This window comes from Dama dama, chromosome 25 (genome assembly GCF_033118175.1).
Source record: "Dama dama isolate Ldn47 chromosome 25, ASM3311817v1, whole genome shotgun sequence".
Classification (NCBI taxonomy): domain Eukaryota; kingdom Metazoa; phylum Chordata; class Mammalia; order Artiodactyla; family Cervidae; genus Dama; species Dama dama.
This window is the reverse complement of record NC_083705.1, coordinates 9,079,397-9,105,655: the sequence shown is the minus strand read 5'-3', so window position 1 is coordinate 9,105,655 and position 26,259 is coordinate 9,079,397. Positions and strand designations below refer to the sequence as shown.

At 44.4% G+C, this 26,259-nt stretch overlaps 1 protein-coding gene across 2 annotated transcripts in view; it reads left to right on the top strand.

Annotated features, from left to right (window-relative positions):
* SLIT3 (slit guidance ligand 3) overlaps positions 1 to 6,929 on the top strand; it is a 722,104-nt gene extending 715,175 nt beyond the window's left edge. For both annotated transcript variants that reach the window (XM_061129412.1, XM_061129413.1), the window contains one exon: positions 6,331 to 6,929. In XM_061129412.1, coding sequence (XP_060985395.1) covers positions 6,331 to 6,566 — 236 coding nt within the window. In that variant the 3' untranslated portion in view covers positions 6,567 to 6,929. The remainder of the gene's footprint in view (positions 1 to 6,330) is intronic.
* Positions 6,930 to 26,259: the final 19,330 nt, after the last annotated feature.

Sequence of the window (26,259 nt, the reverse complement as noted above, 5' to 3'; positions counted from 1 at the left end):
TTGAAGAATCCTTGCATCCCTGGGATAAAACCCACTTGGTCATGATGTATGATCTTTTTAATATGTTGTTGGATTCTGTTTGCTAGAATTTTGTTAAGGATTTTTTGCATTTATGTTCATCAGTGATATTGGCCTGTAGTTTTCTTTTTTTGTGGCATCTTGTCAGGTTTTGGTATTAGGGTGATGGTGGCCTCATAGAATGAGTTTGGAAGTTTACCTTCCTCTGCAATTTTCTGGAAGAGTTTGAGTAGGATAGGTGTTAGCTCTTCTCTAACTTTTTGGTAGAATTCCGCTGTGACGCCATCTGGTCCTGGGCTTTTGTTTGTTGGAAGATTTCTGATTACAGTTTCAATTTCCATGCTTGTGATGGGTCTGTTAAGATTTTCTATTTCTTCCTGGTTCAGTTTTGGAAAGTTGTACTTTTCTAAAAATTTGTCCATTTCTTCCAAGTTGTCCATTTTATTTGCATATAGTTGCTGATAATAGTCTCTTATGATCCTTTGTATTTCTATGTTGTCTGTTGTGATCTCTCCATTTTCATTTCTAATTTTGTTGATTTGATTTTTCTCCCTTTGTTTCTTGATGAGTCTGGCTAATGTTTGTCAATTTTATTTAACTTCTCAAAGAGTCAGCTTTTGGCTTTGTTGATTTTTGCTATGGTCTCTTTTGTTTCTTTTGCATTTATTTCTGCCCTAATTTTTTTAAGATTTCTTTCCTTCTACTAACCCTGGGGTTCTTCATTTCTTCCTTCTCTAGTTGCTTTAGGTGTAGAATTAGGTTACTTATTTGACTTTTTTCTTGTTTCTTGAGGTAAGCCTGTATTGCTATGAACCTTCCCCTTAGCACTGCTTTTACAGTGTCCCATAGGTTTTGGATTGTTGTGTTTTCATTTTCATTCGTTTCTATGCATATTTTGATTTCATTTTTTATTTTTTCTGTGATTTGTTGGTTATTCAGCAGTGTATTGTTCAGCCTCCATATGTTGGAATTTTCAATAATTTTTCTCCTGTAATTGACATCTAATCTTACTGCATTGTGGTCAGAAAAGATGCTTGGAATGATTTCAATTTTTTTGAATTTACCAAGGCTAGATTTATGGCCCAGGATGTGATCTATCCTTGAGAAGGCTCTGTGTGCGCTTGAGAAAAAGGTGAAATTCATTGTTCTGGGGTGAAATGTCCTATAGATATCAATTAGGTCTAACTGGTCTATTGTATCATGTAAAGTTTGTGTTTCCTTGTTAATTTTCTGTTTAGTTGATCTATCCATAGGTATAAGTGGGGTATTAAAGTCTCCCACTATTATTGTGTTATTGTTAATTTCCCCTTTCATACTTATTAGCATTTGTCTTACATATTGTGGTGCTCCTATGTTGGGTGCATATATCTTTATAATTGTTATATCTTCTTGGATTGATCCTTTGATCATTATGTAGTGTCCATCTTTGTCTCTTTTCACAGCCTTTTTATCAGCCTATTTTATCTGATATGAGTATTGCTACTCCTGCTTTCTTTTGGTCTCTGTTTGCATGGAATATCTTTTTCCAGCCATTCACTTTTAGTCTGTATGTGTCCCTTGTTTTGAGGTGGGTCTCTTGTAGACAGCATATACAGGGGTCTTGTTTTTGTATCCATTCAGCCAGTCTTTGTCTTTTGGTTGGGGCATTCAACCCATTTACATTTAAGGTAATTATTGATAAGTATAATCCTGTTGCCATTTACTTTATTGTTTTGGGTTCGAGTTTATACACCCTTAATGTGTTTCCTGTCTAGAGAAGATCCTTTAGCATTTGTTGAAGAGCTGGTTTGGTGGTGCTGAATTCTCTCAGCTTTTGCTTGTCTGTAAAGCTTTTGATTTCTCCTTCATATCTGAATGAGATCCTTGCTGGGTACAGTAATCTGGGCTGTAGGTTATTTTCTTTCATCACTTTAAGTATGTCCTGCCATTCCCTTCTGGCCTGAAGAGTTTCTATTGAAAGATCAGCTGTTATCCTTATGGGAATCCCCTTGTGTGTTATTTGTTGTTTTTCCCTTGCTGCTTTTAATATTTGTTCTTTGTGTTTGATCTTTGTTAATTTGATTAATATGTGTCTTGGGGTGTTTTGCCTTGGGTTTATCCTGTTTGGGGCTCTCTGGGTTTCTTGGACTTGGGTGATTATTTCCTTCCCCATTTTAGGGAAGTTTTCAACTATTATCTCCTCAAGTATTTTCTCATGGTCTTTCTTTTTGTCTTCTTCTTCTGGGACTCCTATGATTCAAATATTGGGGTGTTTAACATTGTCCCAGAGGTCTCTGAGGTTGTCCTCATTTCTTTTCATTCCTTTTTCTTTTTTCCTCTCTGTTTCCTTTATTTCTACCATTCTATCTTCTACCTCACTTATCCTATCTTCTGCATCTGTTATTCTACTGTTGGTTCCCTCCAGAGTGTTTGTGATCTCATTTATTGCATTATTCATTATATATTGACTCTTTTTTATTTCTTCTAGGTCTTTGTTAAACCTTTCTTGCATCTTCTCGATCCTTGTCTTCAGGCTATTTATCTGTAACTCCAATTTGCTTTCAACGTTTTGGATCATTTTCATTATCATTATTGGGAATTCTTTATCAGGTAGATTCCCTATCTCCTCCTCTTTTGTTTGGTTTGGTGGGCATTTATCCTGTTCCTTTCCCTGTTGGGTATTTCTCTGCCTTTTCAGTGTTTATATTGCTGTGTTTGGAGTGGCCTTTCTGTATTCTGGCAGTTTGTGGTTCCTCTTTATTGTGGAGGTTCCTCGCTGTGGGTGGGTTGGACGGGTGGCTTGTCAAGGTTTCCTGGTTCGGGAAGCTTGTGTTGGTGTTCTGGTGGGTGGAGCTGGATTTCTTCTCTCTGGAGTGCAATGAAGTGTCCAGTAATGAGTTTTGAGATGTCAGTGGGTTTGGGGTGACTTTGGGCAGCCTGTATATTGAGGCTCAGGGCTATGTTCCTGCGTTTCTGGAGAATTTGCATGGTATGTCTTGCTCTGGAGCTTGTTGGCCCTTGGGTGATGCTTGGTTTCAGTGTAGATATGAAGGATTTGATGAGCTCCTATTGATTAATGTTCCCTGAAGTCAGGAGTTCTCTGGTGTTCTTAGGATTTGGACTTAAGCCTCCTGCCTCTGGTTTTCAGTCTTATTCTTACAGTAGCCTCAAGACTTCTCCATCTATACAGCACTGATGATAAAACATCTAGGTTAATGATGAAAAGTTTTCTCCACAGTGAGTGACACCCAGAAAGGTACAGAGAGTTACATGGAGAAGAGAAGAGGGAAGAGGGAGTTAGGTGACCAGGGGGAGCAGGGGGGTATCAAAAGGGGAGAGAGCAAGCTAGGCAGTAATCACTTCCCTATGTGCTCGCCACAGTCTGGACCCCTCAGAGATCTTCACGGTTACCTCCTTTGGGTAAGGACTGGGCCTGAATGCCCTGAGGGCAGTCTGAGGGAACTAGCTCAGGTTACACAGAGAGGAAAAGAGGGAGGAAGGAGACAGAGGTGGCCAGGAGGATAAAAGGGGGAATCAAAAGGAGAGAGACAGGTCCAGGCAGTAATCAGTTCCCTAAGTGTTCTCCACAGCCCGGAACACAGAAAGAGATACAACGAGTTGGGTAGAGAAGAAAAGGGGGAGGGAGGAGATAGAGGCGACCTGGTGAAGGAAAAGGAGAGTCAAAATGGGGAGAGAGCAATCAGGCCATTGATCCTGCTCCCAAATAAAAATGGGTACTGAAGATTGGGTTCTTAAAGGTACAAAGTTGATAACGAATACCAAAAAGCAAAGATTAAAAATCTAGAGTAGAGGTTAGATTCTCAAAAATACAATATTAAACAACAACAACAACAACAACAACAAAAAGTCACAAAAATTATAGAATATATATATGTATATGAAGTTTGCTTTAAAAATAGGGTCTTTTTTTTTTGCAAGGTAGTAGTAGGTTATAAAAATGAAAATTAATGGAGTAATATGGGACTTAAAAATAAAAAGTTTTTTTTAAATTTTAATTTAAGAAATGATAATAGTAAAAATATATCTAGGACTTTGTCTGGATCTGTTGCGGACCTTGTGGGATCAGTTCATTTTCAGATAGTTCCTTGGTCCGGCTTGTACTTCTCAAGGTCTGTAGGCCCCTTCCTATGTAGTCGGTGCTAACCACAGGGTTTTAATCTGTCGCACTTGCCACTTCCAAAGCGGGTCCCTCTGTTTATTTTAGCTTCTTCTGTTTGCTGGTCTCTTCAGTGTCTAATTTCTGACCTGACACAATGGGGGCGGTGGTGGTCACTTTTTTAGGCTCGCTTGTTCAGTCGTGCTGTGGGGAGGGAGGAACACTGCAAGCAGATATCACTGGCGTGTGCTCACGGTGATTCAACCACACTGGGTTTGCCCCCACTCACGGCGTGTGTGCTTTCCCAGGCTACACTGTTCAGGCTTCAGCTTGCTCTGCCGGGAACTGTCTGAGGCGGGCTCTAGTTTGCATGCACTCTCCAGGTCTAAGCCACTCAGGTTCAGGTTCTTGGGTACTCCACAAAGGCGCAGACTTGGTTGGGCCTGCGTTTTGTGCCCTTCCCAGGTCCGAGCAGCTCAGGCAACCAGGTGCTTGGCCAGTGCAGTCGCCCCCAGTTGGGGCTGCAGCTTATCCCCTCCCTCATCCCAGTCTCTGGGTTTTCTGGGTGTACAACGGGCGTGCCTTCTCAGGTGTGCCGTGTGTCTATTCTGGGGAGCTGATCTCTGGCTGCGACCCTCCCGGTGGATGTCGATCATCCAGGGTCCCAAGAAGTCTTGCTTAGCAGAGAAGTCTGCTTGCAGTTTGACAGAGGATGCCTCTCTGGAGCCGACTGCCCTCTTCCGGCTCTGGCTGCCCTCGCCTGCCTGTCTCGGGTGGGAGATGGGCCGGTCCGCAGCTGGCTAGCTCTGCTCAGTCCTTTGTTCTGTGAGCGTGCCTGGCGGTGTGTTAGGTTAGGGCTTTTCGGGTGATCGTGGGATAGCTATCCCACAGTCTGGGTTGCTCTCTCAAGCTAGTTCCCTCAGACTGCCCTCAGGGCATTCAGGCCCAGTCCTTACCCAAAGCACTGCAGCCCGGGCCTCCCTGTCCAGTCCCCGCTTGCTAGTGGGGGATGCGAGCACCTGGGCTGCTGCTCCACTGGGAGTTGCTGTTAGGCACGTAATCTATGGGTTTTAATTATTTATTTATCTTTCCTCCTGGTTATTTCGCCCTCTGAGATTCCAACGCTCACCACAGACCCGCCGGAGAGAGTGTTCCCTGGTGTTTGGAAACTTCTCTCTTTTTTAAGTCTCCCTTCCCCAGACGGATCTCCGTCCCTACCTCTTTTGTCTCTCTTTTTATATTTTGTCCTACTTCCTTTCAAAGACAATGGGCTGCCTTTCTGGGTGCCTGATATCCTCTGCCAGCATTCAGAAGTTGTTTTGTGGAATTTGCTCGGTGTTCAAATGCTCTTTCGATGAATTTGTGGGGGAGAAAGTGGTCTCCCCATCCTATTCCTCCTCCATCTTAGGACAGCCACCTCAGGGCTTTTTTATGTTGGCATTTAATTTGGTTGTTAAGCACCTGTGGTGCAATCAACATATATGTGAGATGGGGTGTGGGATGGGGTTTAGCCCTCGGTCCACCAACTTGCCATATCTACTTTGGTCTTTAAGTTCCCTGAAGGAAGGGACCAAGCCTGATCTTGTCACTTTTACATCTTCAGGGCTTAGTTTTACATTGGGCTCTAGTGGTAAAGAATCTGCCTGTCACTGCAGGAAGCATTTGATCCCTGGGTCAGAAAGATCTCCTGGAGGAGGGTACGGCAACCCACTCCATATTCCTGCCTGGAGAATCCTATAGACAGAGGAGCCTAGAAGGCTACAGTCCATGGGGTCACAAAGAGTTGGACATGACTGAAGCAACTGAGCATGCCCGTTAAATAAATAGAGCCCGGTACAGAAAAGGCACTAAGCTTTCATGAAATAAATGGGTTAATGGAGAGGTTCCTAACCCCTGGGCCATGGACAGGATGGTTTGTGGCGTTAGGAGCCAGGCACAGCAGGAGGTGAGCAGCGGGCAAAACCAAAGCCATCTCCCCACCTACCCCCATCCATAGAAGAACTGTCCTCCGTGGAACTGGTCCCTAGTACCAAAAAGGTTGGGGACCTCTGGGATAATGGGTGGACAAATGGATGGATGGGTGGGCAGGGAGATGGAAGGATGAGAGAATGTGTAAGTACATATGGTCCTCAGACCACAAGTGTTTTGGAGCAGCCTGCCCTGGACCACCACCTTCACCACCAATGCCATGTCCTTACCTCTTCTGCCCTCTGCAGAAACGCCTTGCCTGGGAGAGGTGGTCCGAGAGGTGATCCGCCGCCAGAAGGGTTACGCATCATGTGCCACGGCCTCCAAGATACCTGTCATGGAGTGTCGTGGGGGCTGCGGGCCCCAGTGCTGCCAGCCCACCCGCAGCAAGCGGCGGAAGTACGTCTTTCAGTGCACAGATGGCTCCTCGTTCGTGGAAGAGCTGGAGAGACACTTGGAGTGCGGCTGCCGCCCGTGTTCCTAAGGCCCCTGCACCCGCTCTGCCTCCTGGACTCCGGCCGGGTCGGGTGGGGATGGCCACCAGGGGATCCACCTGTGAGACCTGAAGGGAAGGAATGGGAGCTGGAGAAGAAGCAAAAGAAGAAAAGAATATTAAGTATATTGTAAAATAAACAAAAAATAGAACTTATTTTTATTATGGAAAGTGACTATTTTCATCTTTTATTATATAAATATATCATACCGTCTGAGTATATGTACCATATAGTGAGTAATTTTTACCAGATTTTTTGTTCCATGTTGTGTAATGGATTGTCATGTTTTTATAAACAGCTGTTAAAAGTTTTAAGGGAAAAAAAGAATGAATAAAAGTTTTAAAACAAAAGGATGAACATAAAGAATTGACAGCCTGACTGAGGCAGAAGGAGGAGGCTTATATGTTTAGGTAACACTATTGTGTTGGCAGAAAGGAAGACCTGCTTACGGAGCTCAGGAAACAGAATGAGAAGAGGAAGAAAGTAAAGGAAAAGATCTTTCTTTCTTTCCTCTGATCTTTACTGACTTTTCTTCCTTCCTTGAAAGCACCCAGCTTTTCCACCCTGGTGGTTGAGGCCCAGGGTGTCCACTTCTTCCAGGAAAAGCCACTGAGCCCTGGGCTCTGACTCTCCCTGGGACCCAAAGCACTGGCCACCCCGGAGTGCTTTGCGTCCTGCAGGGTCAGAGCCCACAGCCCCCACCCCTTCCTGGCTGCCCTTGACTCCATTCTGGGACTGTCTGAATCTGCCACAGGCTTGGTCTGAGCCTGTTTGGCCAAATCTGAAAATAGTGCCCCTTATCCTGCCTGTCCCCAGGGAAAGCAGTCCCCCTGCAGCTCCTCTGGGAGCACGGTGCTCACCCGTCTCCTTGGACCCTAGCCCCAGCCCTTCTTCTGGAAGTTCTGAGCCATTCTCCTCCCTCGGTCCACCTCGTATTGGAAGGCAAAATCAAGAGAACAGACAGCTAGGGCTCCTGGGAATAAGGAGGGTCAGGGGCCAAGCCTGCCCACAGCTCTGGAAAGTTCTGGAAGGCTCCTGCCATGGGACAGATAAGGCCTCTGAGACCTCATCCTCCAGATCGTCATCTTTATGACAAAGATGCCGTGCCCATCTGCAACACTTTTCCACGCATAACCATAATGCACCCTACTCTGTCCACATATCCCCTGCCCCTGAGAACGTAATCCTGTTTCATAGATGAGGAAACTGTGGCCTCTTTTAACCCAATAACTCATCTTATGCCTCATCTCTGATAAGTGGAAGACCAAAGCCTGTAGCCCAAACTCTAAACTCTGGGTTCCGTCTCCAGAGTAGCATAAATGCAAGAGGTTCAGGCAGCTAAAGTCCGTCAAAGAAGCCCTGCCAGGAAGGGAAAGTCAGTTTTTTTCTGGTTTTTTTCCTGTTCTCATTTTGCTTCCTTAATATCCAGAAAGACTCTAGACTGAGAGACTTAGGGAACGTGAGCAAGGCCAGCCCACTCAGCCCAGACTCCTGAAGGAGACTTGCCCCTGCCCCTGCCCATCTCTGTCCGCCCCCTCCATCGCCATCAGGCCAGGTTAGACGGCCCAGGGGCCACCCGCTCACACCAACCTCTGGGCCCACAACCATCGCTCCCTCCCCCAGAAGCCTCCCCCTGCAGAAGCATCAGGGAAGAGAGAGCGGGATGCAGTGGACCATCCAGCACTAAGCATCCCCAGAAGAGCCTTGAGGTTCTTGCAAGCCAAAGGCTCAAAGAGTCAAGATGGGAGAAAGAAAAGAAAGGAAGATGGAAGGAAAAAGTAAGGAGGGAGGAGGAGTAGGAGGAAAGGAAAAAAGGGAAGGAACGGGGACTGAGGGAGAAAGAGAACAAAGAAAGGATGATGAAGAGGAGAGAGGGATGAGACGCGGGCATTTTCTTTAAAATATGTATATATAATATATATCATGTTCCAGGTACTTACTGTACCTTATGATGACTGTTTTACATATTAATGGCTAGGTTGGCTTAGTGCTTACTACATTATACATCAGGTACCACTCTAATTTATATATACTAATATATAATATACAGTCATTTAAGTCTCTAAACAACTCTGTAGTAGAGACTCTGCTAACCCATTTTACAGTTCAGTAAATTGAAGCATGGAAAAGTTAAAGAAATTGCACAAGAACAGATGCCTAATAAAGTACAGAGCCAGGATTTAGGCCCAGCCTGACTCCAGGACTTTCTCTTCATGGGAAGGAGACAGGTCCTGCTTCTAAGGATTTGAAGGCAGAAACAATCATGGAAATAGATAATTGCTTTATTATATGGAAGTAGCTGTCCAGAGTAAGGAATTTCCAAATCTTGAGTCTTCAAGAATGAATAGGAGTTTGCCAGGACACAGGGAAGGGAATTGAAATTTCCATGATTCTCTATTAAAAAGCAGGGAAGTATGAAAAGACCTGGCATGTTTGGGGAGCAGTCAGAGGTCTGGACTGGCAAGAGTGTGGCTGCATGCTGGGGAGCAGGGATAAATGGGGAAGACGTAAAGGCAGGGGTTTGACCACAAAAAGCCATGTGTAGCAGGCTAGACCACAGGGCTCCAGCAGGTTTTTGAGCAGGGGAAGTAGAACAAGCTCTGATTTAGGAAAAGAGCGGGTGGCAAAGTAGAGAAAGGTCTGGGAGAAGAAGACAGGGCTTTGCCACCCAAAGTGGCCTGGGGTTCCCCCTAGTTGTTGACTTTGGTTTATTTAGGCTAGACAACACTCATTTCCAAATGGGTCACAAAGTCCTTGCGGTGGTTCAGAAGCTCTGCCCTGGAAGGGGTCTCCCCAGTACCCCTCCTGCTCCCCACACACTCCCAGCCCTCCTCATGCAGGCAGGTGGTCCTGGGCCTTATCTACCACCAACATTCCCACCTAGCTCTCCCACCCAGCACAAAGCCCACTCAGCCTGCCATCTTGAGAGCCCCACCCAGGGTCCCTGACTTTCTCAGAGGACTTGCCAAGCTCACAGCTTTTCCTCCATCTGCCCCAAGCATTCTGAGGCCTTTCTCTGCCAGCCACCCCCTGGGACCAACCCCTAATCCAGTCACAGTCAGCCAAGACAGCCAAAAGGATAAGATTCTTTCAGTGTGACTGGTGGGGTGGGGGGTGATTTTGAGCCTTCCCCCTCAATTTTGGAAGCCCTGACTTTATGAAATGCCAAACTCAGTACCATTAAAAAAATTCTCCCCAAATGAAGTTTCTCTAACAAATGGAGACTAAAACTTTCTCCAGACAAATTCTAGAAAGTCCCATGGGGCAGAAACGGTTCAGTCAGTTAACTTGCACACTCAATGGTTCAATGCTTGTGTGTCAGGATGTACACATGTGCAGAAGCAGCAGCTCAGGCTGTTTCCCCCCTGGGCAGGGCTCAGGGTGAGTGGAAGGAAATGTCCCTTTTTAACTCAGCCAAGGGACCCTAAAATGGTAATGAGAGAATGTACTTAAAAGTTCTTTGTAAAGTGTAAACTAAAAACCTTAAACGTAAGATGCTACTCTTATTACTGTTGTTGTTGCTATTGATGACATGCCAAAAGGCCTTTTATACAAGATGGCTTTGCCTTTTCAATTTCACTGAAAAGAAACTGAGTCTGAAACTTCAGAAAGATGACAGAGAGGAGGAAAAACGGGAAAGAGGCAAGGAAAGGGAGGGAGATCCCCGAGGGCCAGGGAAAGAGGCGAAAATCCCCAGGACAACTCTCAGGAACATAGAGGTGGCCAGGATGGGAACTGAACCAACCTTGCCCTTCACCAGATACAAAGCTATCAACAGACTGAACCCTTTGCTAGGAGAAGAAGCCCCCAGCATAAATGGACCTGCTCCCAAAGACGAAGGATCCCAGATATCAAAGTGGGAGGAACCCACAGGGGCCCTTGGTGGCTAGAACACTGATAAACAGAGAAACAGCACTTCTAGACCAGAGACCAAGGTCATCCAGGAAATCAACACCAGGCGCAGGTACAAACTACCCAGGCTAAACTTCTTCCTGTGACTCCCCAGGGGCATCCAGGCAGCGCAAAGCCTGAAACAGACTCTCCAATACCATCTTAGTGGCCAGGAAAGTATCTTCACTTTCCCTCACAGCCCTCAGGTGTCCTCAGGTGGTCCGCAAGCTGGGGCGTGGTCTGGTTTGGTAATGCTTAACCACATTTCCCAGTCTGGGTTAGACAGTGCCATAGGAAACACTTGGGGAAAGTTGACGAGAGATACCAGCTAGCAGGGCCAGCAAAGACAGAATGGGGCATTTGGCAAAGCTTATTTCTCTAACTCAATAAGTTTCTAAAAAGAAAAATTTTAAGATTTTTCTTTTAAAACAATGTAATACTGCCATTTCACCAGTATGAGATAAATAATGTGCTTTTTTTTTTTTTCAAAAGACTGTCATATGCTGATACTATTAAAATAAATGGATAAGAGAGCCATTAGATGCTCTTGTGAATACCAGAAGCTTAGCCCTCCTCTGTGATATATGTTTTATTTTTTACTCCTGACCTTCACACTCCCTGGGGCAAAGATTACTGCATTCATGGTTGGGGCAAGTCTGGTGTGGAATAAGTGAAAAAAATTGGCTTCTTGCACCATGACGTGGAAAAAATGAATCCAGAGTTCCCCAGAGATATGGAAGAGAAGACTGACACATGGCATAGGGTCTGCAGGGCATGTGGTTTATATGGTCACATTCTGGGAGCCAAGGGTCACAGAAGAGGAAGCCACTCCAGCACAGAGAATACGATATGGAGGAAGATTTCCTCCTGGGCACTCCAATGCTCAATTAAATCCCCTCCTTTCATCATTTCTTCCATAAGCATTTACTGGAGATCTGCTTTGTGCCAGGTTCTGATCTAGGCAGTAAGGACTACAAAGATGACTGAGACAAATTCCTTGCTCTCCTTGAGCTTAACTTTTAACTGAGTCAATCAACAATCAAAAAGGGACTTCCCTGGTGGTCCAGTGGCTGAGATGCTGAGCTCACAATTCATGGGGCCCAGGTTCAATCTCTGGTCAGGGAACTAGATCCCACACGCCATAACTACAAGTTTGCATGCCACAACTAAAGATCAAAGATCCCACATGCTACAACTAAGACTCAGTGCAAACAAACAAGTAAATAAATAAATATATAAAACAAACAATCAACCAAAGAAAACATCAGATAATATTTAAAAAGTAGAGATGACCTGGCACATTAGCTGGTGGGTACTTTACACAGTGAATTTCAGGAATGCCTCTTTGAAGAATGTGAACCCAGGGTGGGGTGAAGAAAAAACGGAAGAAGCCTGGCCCTGCAGCCCTCCCTACCTATCTGCCCTCACACAGGTCGCATTTGAGGGAGGTGGGTAGCCCAATATTCTTAGGAGACCAGAGCTGATGCCATGAGCAAGAGAGCACTCGGAGAGGACTAGTGAGTGAGGGGAGGGGGCAGACCCCACCCTCAGCTTCCAGCTAAGAGGCATCCTTGGGGGCCCAGGGCCTCTCTGAATGAGAAATGCCAAGGGTCTGGAGGCCACCACTGGCTGGATGCAGGTCACCTTCACTTCACTAGAAGATGGCTTTTATCTCCCCTGTGAAGAACCCCACTGGGAAAAAGACTCTGGTGGGCAGCAGATTCACCAAGTGTCAGCAAAGAACCCAGGCGCTCCTTTGCCTGTTATTTCCTGAGCAAGAGAGAGCTGCACAGGCCAGGTGCCCTGAGCCCCCATCAGCACGCCTTTGACACGAGCATCCCACCTTTCAGCACAAAAGAATGAAATTGGGGGTGGGGGTAGGGGAGTGGGGGAGGAGGTAGGTTTTGGGTGGCACACACTGTCACACAGCCCAAAACACACAAATCATGTCACACAGCCTGGCACACACATACTGTGTCACACATCCTCTCTCACACACATACACACACACAGTGTTAGCCTCACACACACACACAGTGTCACACAGCCTGACACACACAGACAGGCTGTGTCACACAGCCTGACACACACAGACAGGCTGTGTCACACAGCCTGACACACACACACACACACACACCATGTCACACAGCCTGGCACACACATACTGTGTCACACATCCTCTCACACACACATACACACACAGTGTTAGCCTCACACACACACACAGTGTCACACAGCCTGACACACACAGACAGGCTGTGTCACACAGCCTCACACACACACACACACACACACACACACACCATGTCACACAGCCTGGCACACACAGACTGTGTCACACATCCTCTCAAACACACACACACACACAGTGTTAGCCTCACACACACACACACAGTGCCACACAGCCTGACACACACAGACAGGCTGTGTCACACAGCCTCACACACACACACACACACACACACACACCATGTCACACAGCCTGACACACACAGACAGACTGTGTCACACAGCCTCACACACACACACACACACACACACCATGTCACACAGCCTGGCACACACATACTGTGTCATACATCCTCTCTCACACACACATACACACACAGTGTTAGCCTCACACACACACACACACAGTGTCACACAGCCTGACACACACAGACAGACTGTGTCACACATCCTGAGCATCCCCATCAGGATGCCCACAGCCTCCATTTTCCATATTTAAAACAAAAAGCCCCTCCTTCCAGGTTTGTAACTGATAGATCTATTTCCCTCTCAAGTTCCCTTTTGTATCCGTCCATCAGATCTTCTCAACTGGGAGAAACTGTGCCCCCCCACCCCAGGAGACATGTGGAGACGTCTACACACATTTAGATTGTGTGACCAGGGTGGGGGTGCTACTGGCACAGAGTGGGTGGAAGTCAGAAATGCTGTTCAATGTCCTATAATGCCCAGCACAACCTCCACAACCTAGAATTATCCTGCCCAACATATCAGTAGTCCTAAGACTGAGAAACCCTGGCTTGGACTAATTGGATCCTTCACTGAACAGTGGCTAGAATCATAGAGAAAGGAAGAAGGATGTAGGAGTGTTAAATAGATACAAATAGTGGCCTCTTCAGGAGAGGATGGTCCCTCTGTCAGAACACATAGCAGGCTGATGGTCATACTTGCATTTAGAACACCATTATTGATGGGGAATGGGGAATTCCAGCTGAGCTATTTCAAATCCTAAAAGATGATGCTGTGAAAGTGCTGCACTCAATATGCCAGCAAATCTGGAAAACTCGGCAGTGGCCAAAGGACTAGAAAAGTTGTTTCATTCCAATCCCAAAGAAGGGCAATGCCAAAGAATGCTCAATCTACCACACAATTGCACTCATCTCACATGCTAGCAAAGTAATGCTCAAAATTCTACAAGCTAGGGTTCAACGGCGCGTGAACCAAGAACTTCCAGATGTTCAAGCCGGATTCAGAAAAGGTGGATTCTTTACCAACTGAGCTATGAGGGAAGCCCTTTGATTGTGTGGATCACAACAAACTGTGGAAAATGGAAATTCTTAAAGAGATGGGAGTACCAGACCACCTTACCTGCCTCCTGTGAAACCTGTATGCAGATCAAGAAGCAACAGTTAAAACTGGACATGGAACAAGAAACTGGGTAAAAATTGGGAAAGGAGTACATCAAGGTTGTATATTATCACCCTGCTTATTTAACTTATATGTAGAATACAGCATGCAAAACGCTGAGCTGGATGAAGTACAAGCTAGAATTAAGATTGCAGGAAGAAATATCAACAAACTCAGACATGCAGGCGACACTACCTTAATGACAAAAAGCGAAAAGGAACTAGAGAGCCTCTAGATGAAAATGAAAAAGGAGGGGTGAAAAAGCTGGCTTAAAATTCAACATTGGAAGATGGAAGAAGATGGTGGAGGAATAAGACAGGGAGATCATCAGCCTCCCCCCAAATACATCAAAAACTCTTCAAGATATGAAACAACTCCTTCAAAGCAACCTCTAGGTGACAGCAGAAGACCCTAGGTGTTCAGGAGGGCAGGCTAAGCTCCCTGGAATGAGGTTGGAGAGAGGATGGAGACACAAAAAGGGAAGAGACGAAGAACTTCAGGACGGAGCCTGTGCCCCCAGGTGGGTGGGGGAGCTGTGCAGAAGGAAGAAGCCCCATGCACTGGGATGCTCCCTCACAGGTGGGACTAAGTGGGGAGCTGCAGAATCTTAGCTGTTGTGGCAAAGCAGGGACCTAGAAGGCAGAAAACAGAGAAAGTTGCACTTCTCAGCCCATAAGCAGCTCACAGACCATGGCCCCAACCAGATGGCAGGCCTGGAGAACCCAGAGAAGCACACAGAAGCCCCAGGTGCTGAGAGAAGCATGCACAAAGCCCACAGCACAGAGGGCGAGCTCAGGGCGCTGAGGCAGGCCCACCAGTCTCCAGGATGCAGAGGTCAGGGCTGGGGAGCAGAGGGAAGATCCACACACAGCCCCTGCCTAGCAAGCTTCGGCCTGCAGTGCAGGGAGGAGCCAGGGGACAGAAGCACCAGCAGAGATCCCAGGGACAAGGGGGCTGGCAGCAGTGAGGGTATGCTGAGAGGGCCTCCCGGTGTGGCTACAGAATAGACGTGTCTGATACTGCCGTAGCCAGAAGGACTGCCCACAGACGTGCTGAACCCATAGACAGCCCCAAACCTACTACTGGACGCTGTGCTGCCCTTCAGACAGATGAGATCCAGCTCCACCAACCAGAACACAGGCACAAGCTCCGCCAACCAGAAAACATCACAGGACACTAATCCAACCCCATCCCCAGGGCAGACTCCACAACCAAGAACTACAATCTTGAGAACTTTCTTTTTTTTTTTTTTTTCCTCTTTTAAATCACACTGTTTATACCCCCTACATATTTCTACCTTTGCATGAGCCTTTTGCAGTGCTGTGGCATTTTTCTTTTTTTAAGAATTTTTTTTCCCTTTGTGATTTCTTTTATTTTGTTTTTGTTAAGTTTGACTGCTTTTATAGTTCTTTACTGGCTGTAGCTATTCTTAAATATATATAAATCTTTTTTACATGCATCTATTTATCTTTGCTTTTCTATTTTTCTTTTCTCTCTCTTTTTTTTTTTACCTTCTCTTCCACCCCTTCCTTTTCTCTCCCTTCTCTTTTTTTTTTTCTTTTTTTCCTTCACTCTTTTGTCACCATGTAAGTTAAATTGTGGTGCTCTCTTTGCTGTATTCTCCAGTTGGCACTCTGCTCAATCTCTGTTTTCCATATTGAGCATTAGTTAGCTCTGCTTTTAAATGGTTGACATCACTTTTGGTTTCCTTTGCTCACCAAGTCAATCTCCTGTACTCTGTTCTTTAGAATACTTTGGTTATATCTGTGTGTGTGGAAGTGTGTGTATATGCCCCATTATTTCTATAATTACCTGTCTGATCTTGTATTTACCATCTATCTGGGTTCATCTTTTATTTCATGTCATGTTTTGCTTTTTGTCTTGGTGTGTTTGCTTTAACCCACTTTAATGCCAAAATAAGTGACTTACGTAGCCCTGATCTCCTGACCATGGATCACACCTGAACCCATTGAGATGGGAACATTGAGTCCAAGATCCCAGACTGCCAAATAACTCCTAACCCCAGGGATATTGATTACTGAGAACTTCAACACTTGTACACAAAGCCTAGTATCACCCAGCTGTTGACAGCATCCACTCCAGGACACTTTACCCAAACAACAAGCTAGACAAAAACACAAAAACAATCACCAACAGATGGGAGTCCCACAGACTCCAAATATACAACCTCACACAGCCCTGTCCATCAGATGAAAAAGAAAAAAATTAATAATAACCTCATCTCCTCCTACTAGAATGCAGGCACAGCTCACCCCTAACAAGAAGTCAACACAAACCAATGAACCAACCTTTTTCTCCAAGGGCAAAAAACCAAAAGGAAGAAGGAATACAACCCTAAAGCCTGGGAAAAGGAGACCTCAAATGGAGTAAGTTTGGGGGAAAAAAAAGAAAAAGAAAAGACAGAGAAATACAGCACAAATGAAAGAACAAGGTAGAAACCAAGACCAAAAATATGAAGAGGAAATAAGCAATCTACCTGAAAAAGAATTCAGAATAATGATAGTAAAGATGTTCAGAAGCCTTGAAAATAGAATGGAGAAAATGCAAGAAACACAGTTAACACACTTACCAAGGACATAGAAGAAATAAAGACAAAGCAAACAGAGATGAGAGATGAATAACACAAATACTGAAATTAAAAATACTCTGTGCTGTTCAACCATGTCTGACTCTTTGCGACCCCATGGATGGTAGCCCGCCAGGCTCCTCTGTCTATGGGGATTCTCCAGGCAAGAATATTGGGGTGGGTTGCCACGCCCTCCTCCAGGGGATCTTCCCAACCCAGGGATCGAACCCAAGTCTTCCACATTGCAGGCAGATTCTTTACCATCTGAGCCACCAGGGAAGCTTTTTCTAGGTAGGCCTTTTTAACAAGTTAGGTGTTTTTAATTGCTTATGCAAAAAGAGTCAGTTTTGCAGTTTCAAAGGGAAAAAAATTTCATTTAACCAGCTTTCTGTGGAGTCTAAAGAATATCATAGCCATCCTATGTCAAAAAAGTCATCTTATGTCAAATCTTGCCATAAACCCCACACGCCATGTGGTGATCCACAATCACAAGGAAACTTACAACCCTGAGCTTCTCGTCAAAAGCAAAGGACTTGAAGCCTGCATCTGGCACTCCAGCTTTTAAGATCTACACCTGACATACAAGACCCCAAAATATCTAGCTTTGAAAAGCCAATGAGGTTTGTGTCCTCAAGACCAGTGAGGCTGTGGCAAAATGAGAAAATCAGTGGTACAAAGGCCGCAGGGTACAAAGTGCTATCTTTCTGTGAAAGAGGCCTATTTGTTTATTTTTAAAAGTTGGGGATTTCCCTGGTGGTGTAGTGAATAATGGTCCACCTGCCAGTGAGGGGGACATGTGTTTGATCCCTGGTCTGGGAAGATTCCACATGCCCTGGGCAGTGAAAGTCCAAGTGCCACAACCACTGAGCCCACATGCTGTAGCCTCTGAAGCCCATGCTCCTAGAGCCTGCGCTCTGAAACAGGAGAAGCCAGCACAGTGAGAAGCCCATGCCCCACAGCAGACAGCACCACCCCACTCACCCTCATCAGAGAAAGCCCACACACAGCAACGAAGACCCAGCACAGCCACAAAGAAAAATTTAATTTAAAAACTAATTTTAATTAAAAAAATAATATAGAAAAGCTGCAGCCTGCGGGGCAGGCATCGAATTTAACACACATCTAGGGACCTACTAGAATACTCTCCAAAAACAAAGCCATATTTGGGGTTTCTCTCTGCCTCACTCCAGGTTGCTGGCATCTCCTGGAAAGGAGCTTGTGCACTCAGCTAGCAGCCCGATTTTTGCTGCTGCCACCCAGGGAACACCCCTTGATGAACTGGCTCTGGAGGCCAGCAGGGCTTGTGTTTGCGAGTCCCACAGGACTGAAATAAACAGAGTTCTTAACCAGCTACACCCAAGACCAAAGCACAAGGCAACAGACTGAGGTGCCCAGTCATTCTGGGAAAAGTTCCTATGAGTTTATCTTTATAGCTGCAGACTGAGCAGCAGGCTTCTGATTGAACACACGTCTAAGGACCAACCTTAGAAGCCTCAGAGGAACAGGTGCTATCTTTGTGCTCTTCCTTTGTCATCCTCCCAGCATCTTCCAGACAGGAGTTTGTGCATAGTTTGTGCCCCAGTTTTAGGAGCTGCTGCCCAGGGGACAGCAGCTTAGTTTCTAGATTAGAGTAAGTCCCCTACTTATGAACCAGTTCCATTCCAAGACTGTATTCCTAAGTTCAATTTGTTCATAAGTCCAACAAAGTTAGTCTAGGTACCCAACTAACACAATCAGCTATATAGCACTGTACTGTAACAGGTATATAGTGCTTTTCACACAGATAATACATGACAAACAAACACAAAACCTTAACCTTATAGTACAGTACTTTGAAAAGTACAGTAGTGCAGTATAACACCGGCATACGGGGGCTGGCATTGAGTGAACAGGCAAGAAGAGTTACTGACTGGAAGAGGGAGAGGAGGTAGGAGATGGTAGAGCTGAAGGACCATCAGAAATAGGAGATGGAGAGAAAAACGAAATTTCACTCACACCTGACGAAAGAATGCATGTTTGCCTCTTTGAAGGTTGACAACTTGAAGGTTTGTACACAGGAGGCTTACTCTACCTAGGTCTGGTGACCAGCAGGGCTAACATTCATGGGCCCTATGGGATGATCACAAAAATAAAAACAGTTCTTTTCTGGCTACCCTGCCCCTAGGACACTGTGCAGAGACAGCAGACTGAAACATAACTCCAGCATTTCTTTGAAAGAGGCTAATTAGCTTACATTCATAGTCATAAACTGAGGGGCAGGCTTGTCTTTAAACAGGCATCAAGGACCTGACTACAACCCTCTCCAAAAACCCAGGAGACCTGGCAGGTACCATCTTCATATTCTCCTTATGCTCTGCCCCAGATCATTGGTGACTCCAAGAAAGAAATTAGCATATGCCCAGTACCCCCTCCTTTGTGGCTGCCACCAAGAGAAAATACCCCTTAACAGCCCAGCTCTGCTGGCAAGTGGTGCTTGTGTGCATGGGTTAAACATAACGGTAGCAAAGCAAGAAGCAGCTCTCAACTGGCCATCACTGCAGGGCTCAGTGCACAGGGGTTGGACAGAAATGTCACTCTTCCAGTCTTCCCTGAAAAACGTATATGAGCATACTTTAAAAGCTGCTGCCTGAAGATATGGCTTCTACTCAGCCTGAATCCAGGTGCTAAGTACAATCCTCCCCTTTGTGACACTGACGCCCTGAACTACTGGAAGCCACAAAAATATATGGTCCTGTCTTGCATGGTTGTTGTAGGGAATAGATGAGATAATATAAGCAAAGCACCTTTCATAAACTAGCATTAAATCATGGTAGTCTATTGTATGTTAGGTGTATAGCTAACACCACCTTCAGTTTTATTTATGGTTTAACTGATCCTCAATGTGAAAAAGAATCACCACATATCTTATCAGCAGCTTATACACTGTGAATCGACCGGGTCAATCAGATCTTCACAGCAATGAATCTTAGAACTGGAAAATCAGGAATCCACAGACTGAAAATGGTCTATACACATGATTTGTTTAGTTTGTCTAATTTTTTTTTCTTAATTGAAGCAACATTTAAAATTAGGAGAAACCAGACTTCCCTGGTGGTGCAGTAGATAAGAATCTGCCTGCCGATGCAAGGGACACAAGTTCAATTCCACATGCTGCGGAGCAACTAAGCCCATGGGCCACAACTGTTGAAGCTGTTCACTTAGAGCTTGTGCTCCACAAGAGAAGCCACTGCAATGGGAAGTCCATGGACCACAACAAAGATAACCCTCACTCACTGAAACTAGAGAAAGCCCACCTACAGCAAAGAAAACTCAGAACAACCAAAAATAAATAAGATAAATTACTTTAAAAAAAAGAATGCCTAAAGGGTGTCCACTCTTGACACTATAATTCACATAGTTTTGGAAGTCCTAGCTATAGCAATCAGAGAAGAAAAAGAAATAAAAGAAATGCAGATTGGAAAAGAAGTAAAACTCTTACTGTTTGCAGATGACATGATGCTATATATAGAAAACCCTAAAGATACTATCAGAAAACAACTAGAGCTCATCAGTAAATTTAGTAAAGTCACAGAATACAAAATCCATACACAGAAGTCCTATACATGATCCTTGCATCCTTGCATTCCTATACATGAACAACAAGAAATTAGAAAGAGACATTAAGGAAACAATCCATTTACCATTGCAACAAAAAGAATAAAATACTTAGGAATGAACAGGCCTAAGGAAACAACAGAGGTATATGCAGAAAGCTATAAGACACTGATAAATGAAATCAAAGACAACAAAAGAGATAGAGTGATATTTCATGTTCTTGGGTTGGACTATACTGCCAAATGCAATCTACAGATTCAGGGCTATCCCTATCAAATTGCCAATGGCACTTTTCAGAGAACTAGAGCAAAAAAAACTTAACAATTAGTATGAAAACACAAAAGACCCCAAAGAGCCAATGCAATCTTGAGAAAGAAGAATGGAGCTGAAGGAATCAACCTTCCTGACTTCAGACTATACTACAAAGCTCCAGTCATCAAGATAGTATCAGTTCAGTTCAGTTCAGTTGTTCAGTCATGTCCGACTCTTTGCGACCCCATGAATGGCAGCACACCAGGCCTCCCTGTCCATTGCCAACTCTTGGAGTTTACCCAAACTCATGTCCATCGAGTCGGTGATGCCATCCAGCCATCTCATCCTCTGTCGTCCCCTTCTCCTCCTGCCCCCCAATCCCTCCCAGCATCAGGGTCTTTTCCAATGAGTCAACTCTTCGCATGAGGTGGCCAAAGTATTGGAGTTTCTGCTTCAGCATCAGTCCTTTCAATGAACACCCAGGACTTATCTCCTTTAGGATGGACTTGTTGGATCTCCTTGCAGTCCAAGGGAATCTCAAGAGTCTTCTCCAACACCACAGTTCAAAAGCATCAATTCTTTGGCACTCAGCTCTCTTCACAGTCCAACTCTGACATCTACATGTGACCACTGGAAAAACCATAGCCTTGACTAGACGGACATTTGTTGGCAAAGTAATGTCTCTGATTTTTAATATGCTATCTAGGTTGGTCATAACTTTCCATCCAAGGAGTAACCGTCTTTTAATTTCATGACTGCAATCACCATCTGCAGTGATTTTGGAGCCCCCCAAAATAAAGTCTGACACTCTTTCCACTGTTTCCCATCTATTTCCATTAAGTGGTGGGACCAGATGCCATGATCTTAGTTTCCTAAATGTTGAGTTTAAGCCAACTTTTTCACTCTCCTCTTTCACTTTCACAAGAGCCTTTTTAGTTCCTCTTCACTCTCTGCCTTAAGGGTGGTGTCATCTGCATATCTGAGGTTATTGATATTTCTCCCAAAAATCTTGATTCCAGCTTGTGCTTCCTCCAGCCCAGCATTTCTCATGATGTACTCTGCATATAAGTTAAATAAGCAGGGTGACAATATACAGCCTTGACGCACTCCTTTTCCTATTTGGAACCAGTCTGTTGTTCCATGTCCAGTTCGAACTGTTGCTTCCTGACCTGCATACAGGTTTCTCAAGAGGCAGGTCAGGTGGTCTGGTATTCCTATCTCTTTCAGAATTTTCCGCAGCTTATTGTGATCCACACAGTCAAAGGCTTTGGCGTAGTCAATAAAGCAGAAATAAATATTTTTCTGGAACTCTCTTGCTTTTTCAATGATCCATCGGATGTTGGCAATTTGATCTTTGGTTCCTCTGCTTTTTCTAAAACCAGCTTGAATATCTGGAAGTTCATGGTTCACATATTGTTGAAGCCTGGCTTGGAGAATTTTGAGCATTACTTTACTGGTGTGTGAGATGAGTGCAATTGTGCGGTTGTTTGAGCATTCTTTGGCATTGCCTTTCTTTGGGATTGGAATGAAGACTGACCTTTTCCAGTCCTATGCCCACTGCTGAGTTTTCCAAATTTGCTGGCATATTGAGTGCAGCACTTTCACAGCATCATCTTTCAGGATTTGAAATAGCTCAACTGGAATTCCATCACCTCCACTAGCTTTGTTCATAGTGATGCTTTCTAAGGCCCATTTGACTTCACATTCCAGGATGTCTGGCTCTAGGTAAGTGATCACACCATCATGATTATCTGGGTCATGAAGATTTTTTTTTTTTGTACAGTTCTTCTGTGTATTCTTGCCACCTCTTCTTAATATCTTCTGCTTCTGTTAGGTCCATACCATTTCTGTCCTTTATCAAGCCCATCTTTGCATGAAATGTTCTCTTGACATCTCTAATTTTCTTGAAGAGATCTCTAGTCTTTCCCATTCTGTTGTTTCCCTCTATTTCTTTGCATTGATCGCTGAGGAAGGCTTTCTAATCTCTCCTTGCTATTCTTTGGAACTCTGCATTCAAATGGGAATATCTTTCCTTTTCTCCTTTGCTTTTTGCTTCCTTTATTTTCACAGCTATTTGTAGGACCTCCTCAGACAGCCATTTTGCCTTTTTGCATTTCTTTTCCATGGGGATAGTCTTGATCCTTGTCTCCTGTAAAATGTCACGAACCTCCGTCCATAGTTCATCAGGCACTCTGTTTATCAGATCTAGTCCGTTAAATCTATTTCTCACTTCCACTGTATAATCAAAAGGGATTTGATTTAGGTCATACCTGAATGGTCTACTGGTTTTCCCTACTTTCTTCAATTTAAGTCTGAATTTGGCAATAAGGAGTTCATGATCTGAGCCACAGTCAGCTCCCAGTCTTGTTTTTTGCTGACTGTATAGAGCTTCTCCATCTTGGCTGCAAAGAATATAATCAATCTGATTTTGGTGTCAACCATCTGGTGACGTCCATGTGTAGAGTCTTCTCTTCTGTTGTTGGAAGAGGGTGTTTGCTATGACCAATGCGTTCTCTTGGCAGAACTTTATTAGCCTTTGCTCTGCTTCATTCCATACTCCAAGGCCAAATTTGCCTGTTACTCCAGGTGTTTCTTGACTTCTGACTTTTGCATTCCAGTCCCCTATAATGAAAAGGACATCTTTTTTGGGTGTTAGTTCTAGAAGGTCTTGTAGGTCTTCAGAGAACTATTAAGCTTCAGTTTCTTCAGCATTACTGGTTGGGGCATAGGCTTGGATTACCGTGATATTGAATGGTTTGCCTTGGAAATGAACAGAGATCATTCTGTCGTTTTTGAGATTGCATCCAAGTACTGCATTTTAGACTCTTTTGTTGACCATGATGGCTACTCCATTTCTTCTAAGGGATTCCCGCCCACAATAGTAGATATAATGGTCATCTGAGTTAAATTCACCCTTTCCAGTCTATCTTAGTTAGCTGATTCCTAGAATGTTGATATTTACTCTTGCCATCTTCTGTTTGACCACTTCCAATTTGCCTTGTCATGGACCTAACATTCCAGGTTCTTATGCAATATTGTTCTTTACAGCATTGGACCTTACTTCTATCACCGGTCACATCCACAATTGGGTATTGTTTTTGCTTTGGCTCCATCCCTGGAGTTATTTCTCCACTGATCTCCAGTAGCATATTGGGCACCTACCGACCTGAGGAGTTTCTCTTTCAGTATCCTATCATTTTGCCTTTTCATACTGTTCATGGGGTTCTCAAGGCAAGAATACTGAAGTGGTTTGCCATTCCCTTCTCCAGTGGACCACATTCTGTCAGACTTCTCCACCATGACCCATCCGTCCTGGGTGGCCCCACACATCATGGCTTAGGTTCATTGAGTTAGACAAGGCTGTGGTCCTGTGATCAGATTGGATAGTTTTCTGTGATTATGGTTTCAATGTGTCTGCCCTCTGATGCCCTCTGGCGACACCTACCATCTTACTTGGGTTTCTCTTACCTTGGACGTGGGGTATCTCTTCACGGCTGCTCCAGCAAAGCCCAGCAGCTGCTCCTTACCTTGGATGAGGAGTGTCTCCTCATGGCTGCCCCTCCTGACTTTGAGTGCCCACGCAGGCGCCGCTCCTCGGACGTGGGGTAGCTCCTCTTGGCCGCTCTTCTGCGTGGTCCGTCATAGCTGCCGCTTCTGCGTGGTCTGTTGCAGCTATACTATTGGCACAAAAACAGAAATAAAGCCAATGAAGCAAGATAGAAGGCCCAGGGATTAATCCACAAACCTATGGGTACCTTATCTTTGACAAAGGAGGCAAGTATATACATGGGACAAAGACAGTCTCTTCAGTAAGTGATGCTGGGAAAACTGGGCAGCTACATATAAAAGAATGAAATTAGAATACTTCCTAAAACCATACACAAAGATAAACTCAAAATGGATTAAAGATCTAAATGTAACATCAGAAACCATCAACTCTTAGAGGAAAACATAGCCAGAACACTCTCTGACATAAATCACAGCAAGATGTATGATCCACCTCCAAGAGTAATGGAAATAAAACCAAAAATAAACAAGTTGGACCTAATTAAACTTAAAGGCATTTGCACAGCAAAGGAAACTATAAACAAGGTAAAAAGACAACTCTCAGAATGGAAGACAATAATAGCAAATCAAACAACTGACAAAGGATTAATTTCCAAAATATACAAGCAGCTTTTGCAACTCAAAGCCAGAAAAACAAACAACCTAATCAAAAAGTGGGTAAAGGACTTAAACAAACATTTCTCCAAAGAAGATATACATACAGATGGCTAATAAACAAATGAAAAAATGCTCAACATCACTCATTATTAGAGAAATGCAAATCAATGAGATTATCACCTCATGCTGGTCAGCACAGCCATCATCAAAAAAAATCTATAAACAATAAATGCTGGAGAGGATGTGGAGAAACAGGAGCTCTTTTACACAGTTGGTGGGAATGTAAACTGATACAGCCACTAGAGAAGACAGTATGCAGAGTCCTTAAAAAAACTAGGAATAAAACTACCATATGGCCCAACAATCCCACCACTGGGCATATATCCTGAGGAAACCAGAACTGAAAAAGTCACATGCACTCCAATGTTCACTGCAGCACTATTTACAATAGCTAGGACATGGAAGCAACCTAGATGTCCATTGACAGATGAATGGATAAAGAAGCTGTAGTGTATATATATATACACACACACACACACAATGAAATATTACTCAGCCATAGAAAGGAACACATTTGAGTCAGTGCTAATGAGATAGATGAACCACATATATATGGAATCTAGAAAGGTGGAATATATATGGAATCTAGAAATGAGCTAATTTGCAGGTCAGCAATGCAGATGCAGACATAGAGAACAGACTTATGGATACAGGGAGGGCGGTAGGAAGGAGAGGGTGGGACTAATGGAGAGAGTAGCTTGGAAACATATACACTAATACGAATAAAATAGAGAGCCAGTGGGACTGAATGACCCAGAGCTCTGTGACAACCTGGAGGGACGCGATGGGGTGGGAGGTGGGAGGGAAGAACTAGAGGGAGGGGATATATGTATACCTATGACTAATCCCTGTTAATGTATGGCAGAGACCAACACAATATTCTAATTATCCTTCAAATAAAAATAAAGAAAAAAATTTTAAAGAATGTCTAATTATGAGCTTATTAAAATAACATGGCTATAAAAAATTACACACACAAAAAAGAATGTCTGTTTAAAAAGAAAATTGGAGAAACCACTTTTTAAAAAAGTAGTCAGAGATCAGCTAAGATGGCAGAGCATGAAGACCCTGACTGAGCTTGCTTCCTCCCATGAGCACACCAAAATCACAAGTATTTGCAGAACCTACCAAAAAAGAACTTCTCCAACTAAAGACAGGAACCACAACAAGACAGGTAGGAGGGAGGGGCTCACAATGTCATCAAGTCCCATACCCCCTGGTGGGTGACCCAAAAACTGGAGAATAATTATATTAGACAGGGTCCCTCACAGCAGTGAATTCTGAGACTCATGTCAGGCTCCCGAGCCTGGGGATCCTGTGCCAGGAAGACAAGCCAACAGAGCAATTGACTTTGACAGAAAGCAAAGCTTTGGGAGTCCCAAAAGGACAAAAGGGGAATAGACTTTACTTGCACAAAAATCTCACACACACAAAACCTAAGACAAAAGCAATAATTTGATAGGAGACAGCTAGACCTATCTGCTGGTCTTGGAGAGTCCCCC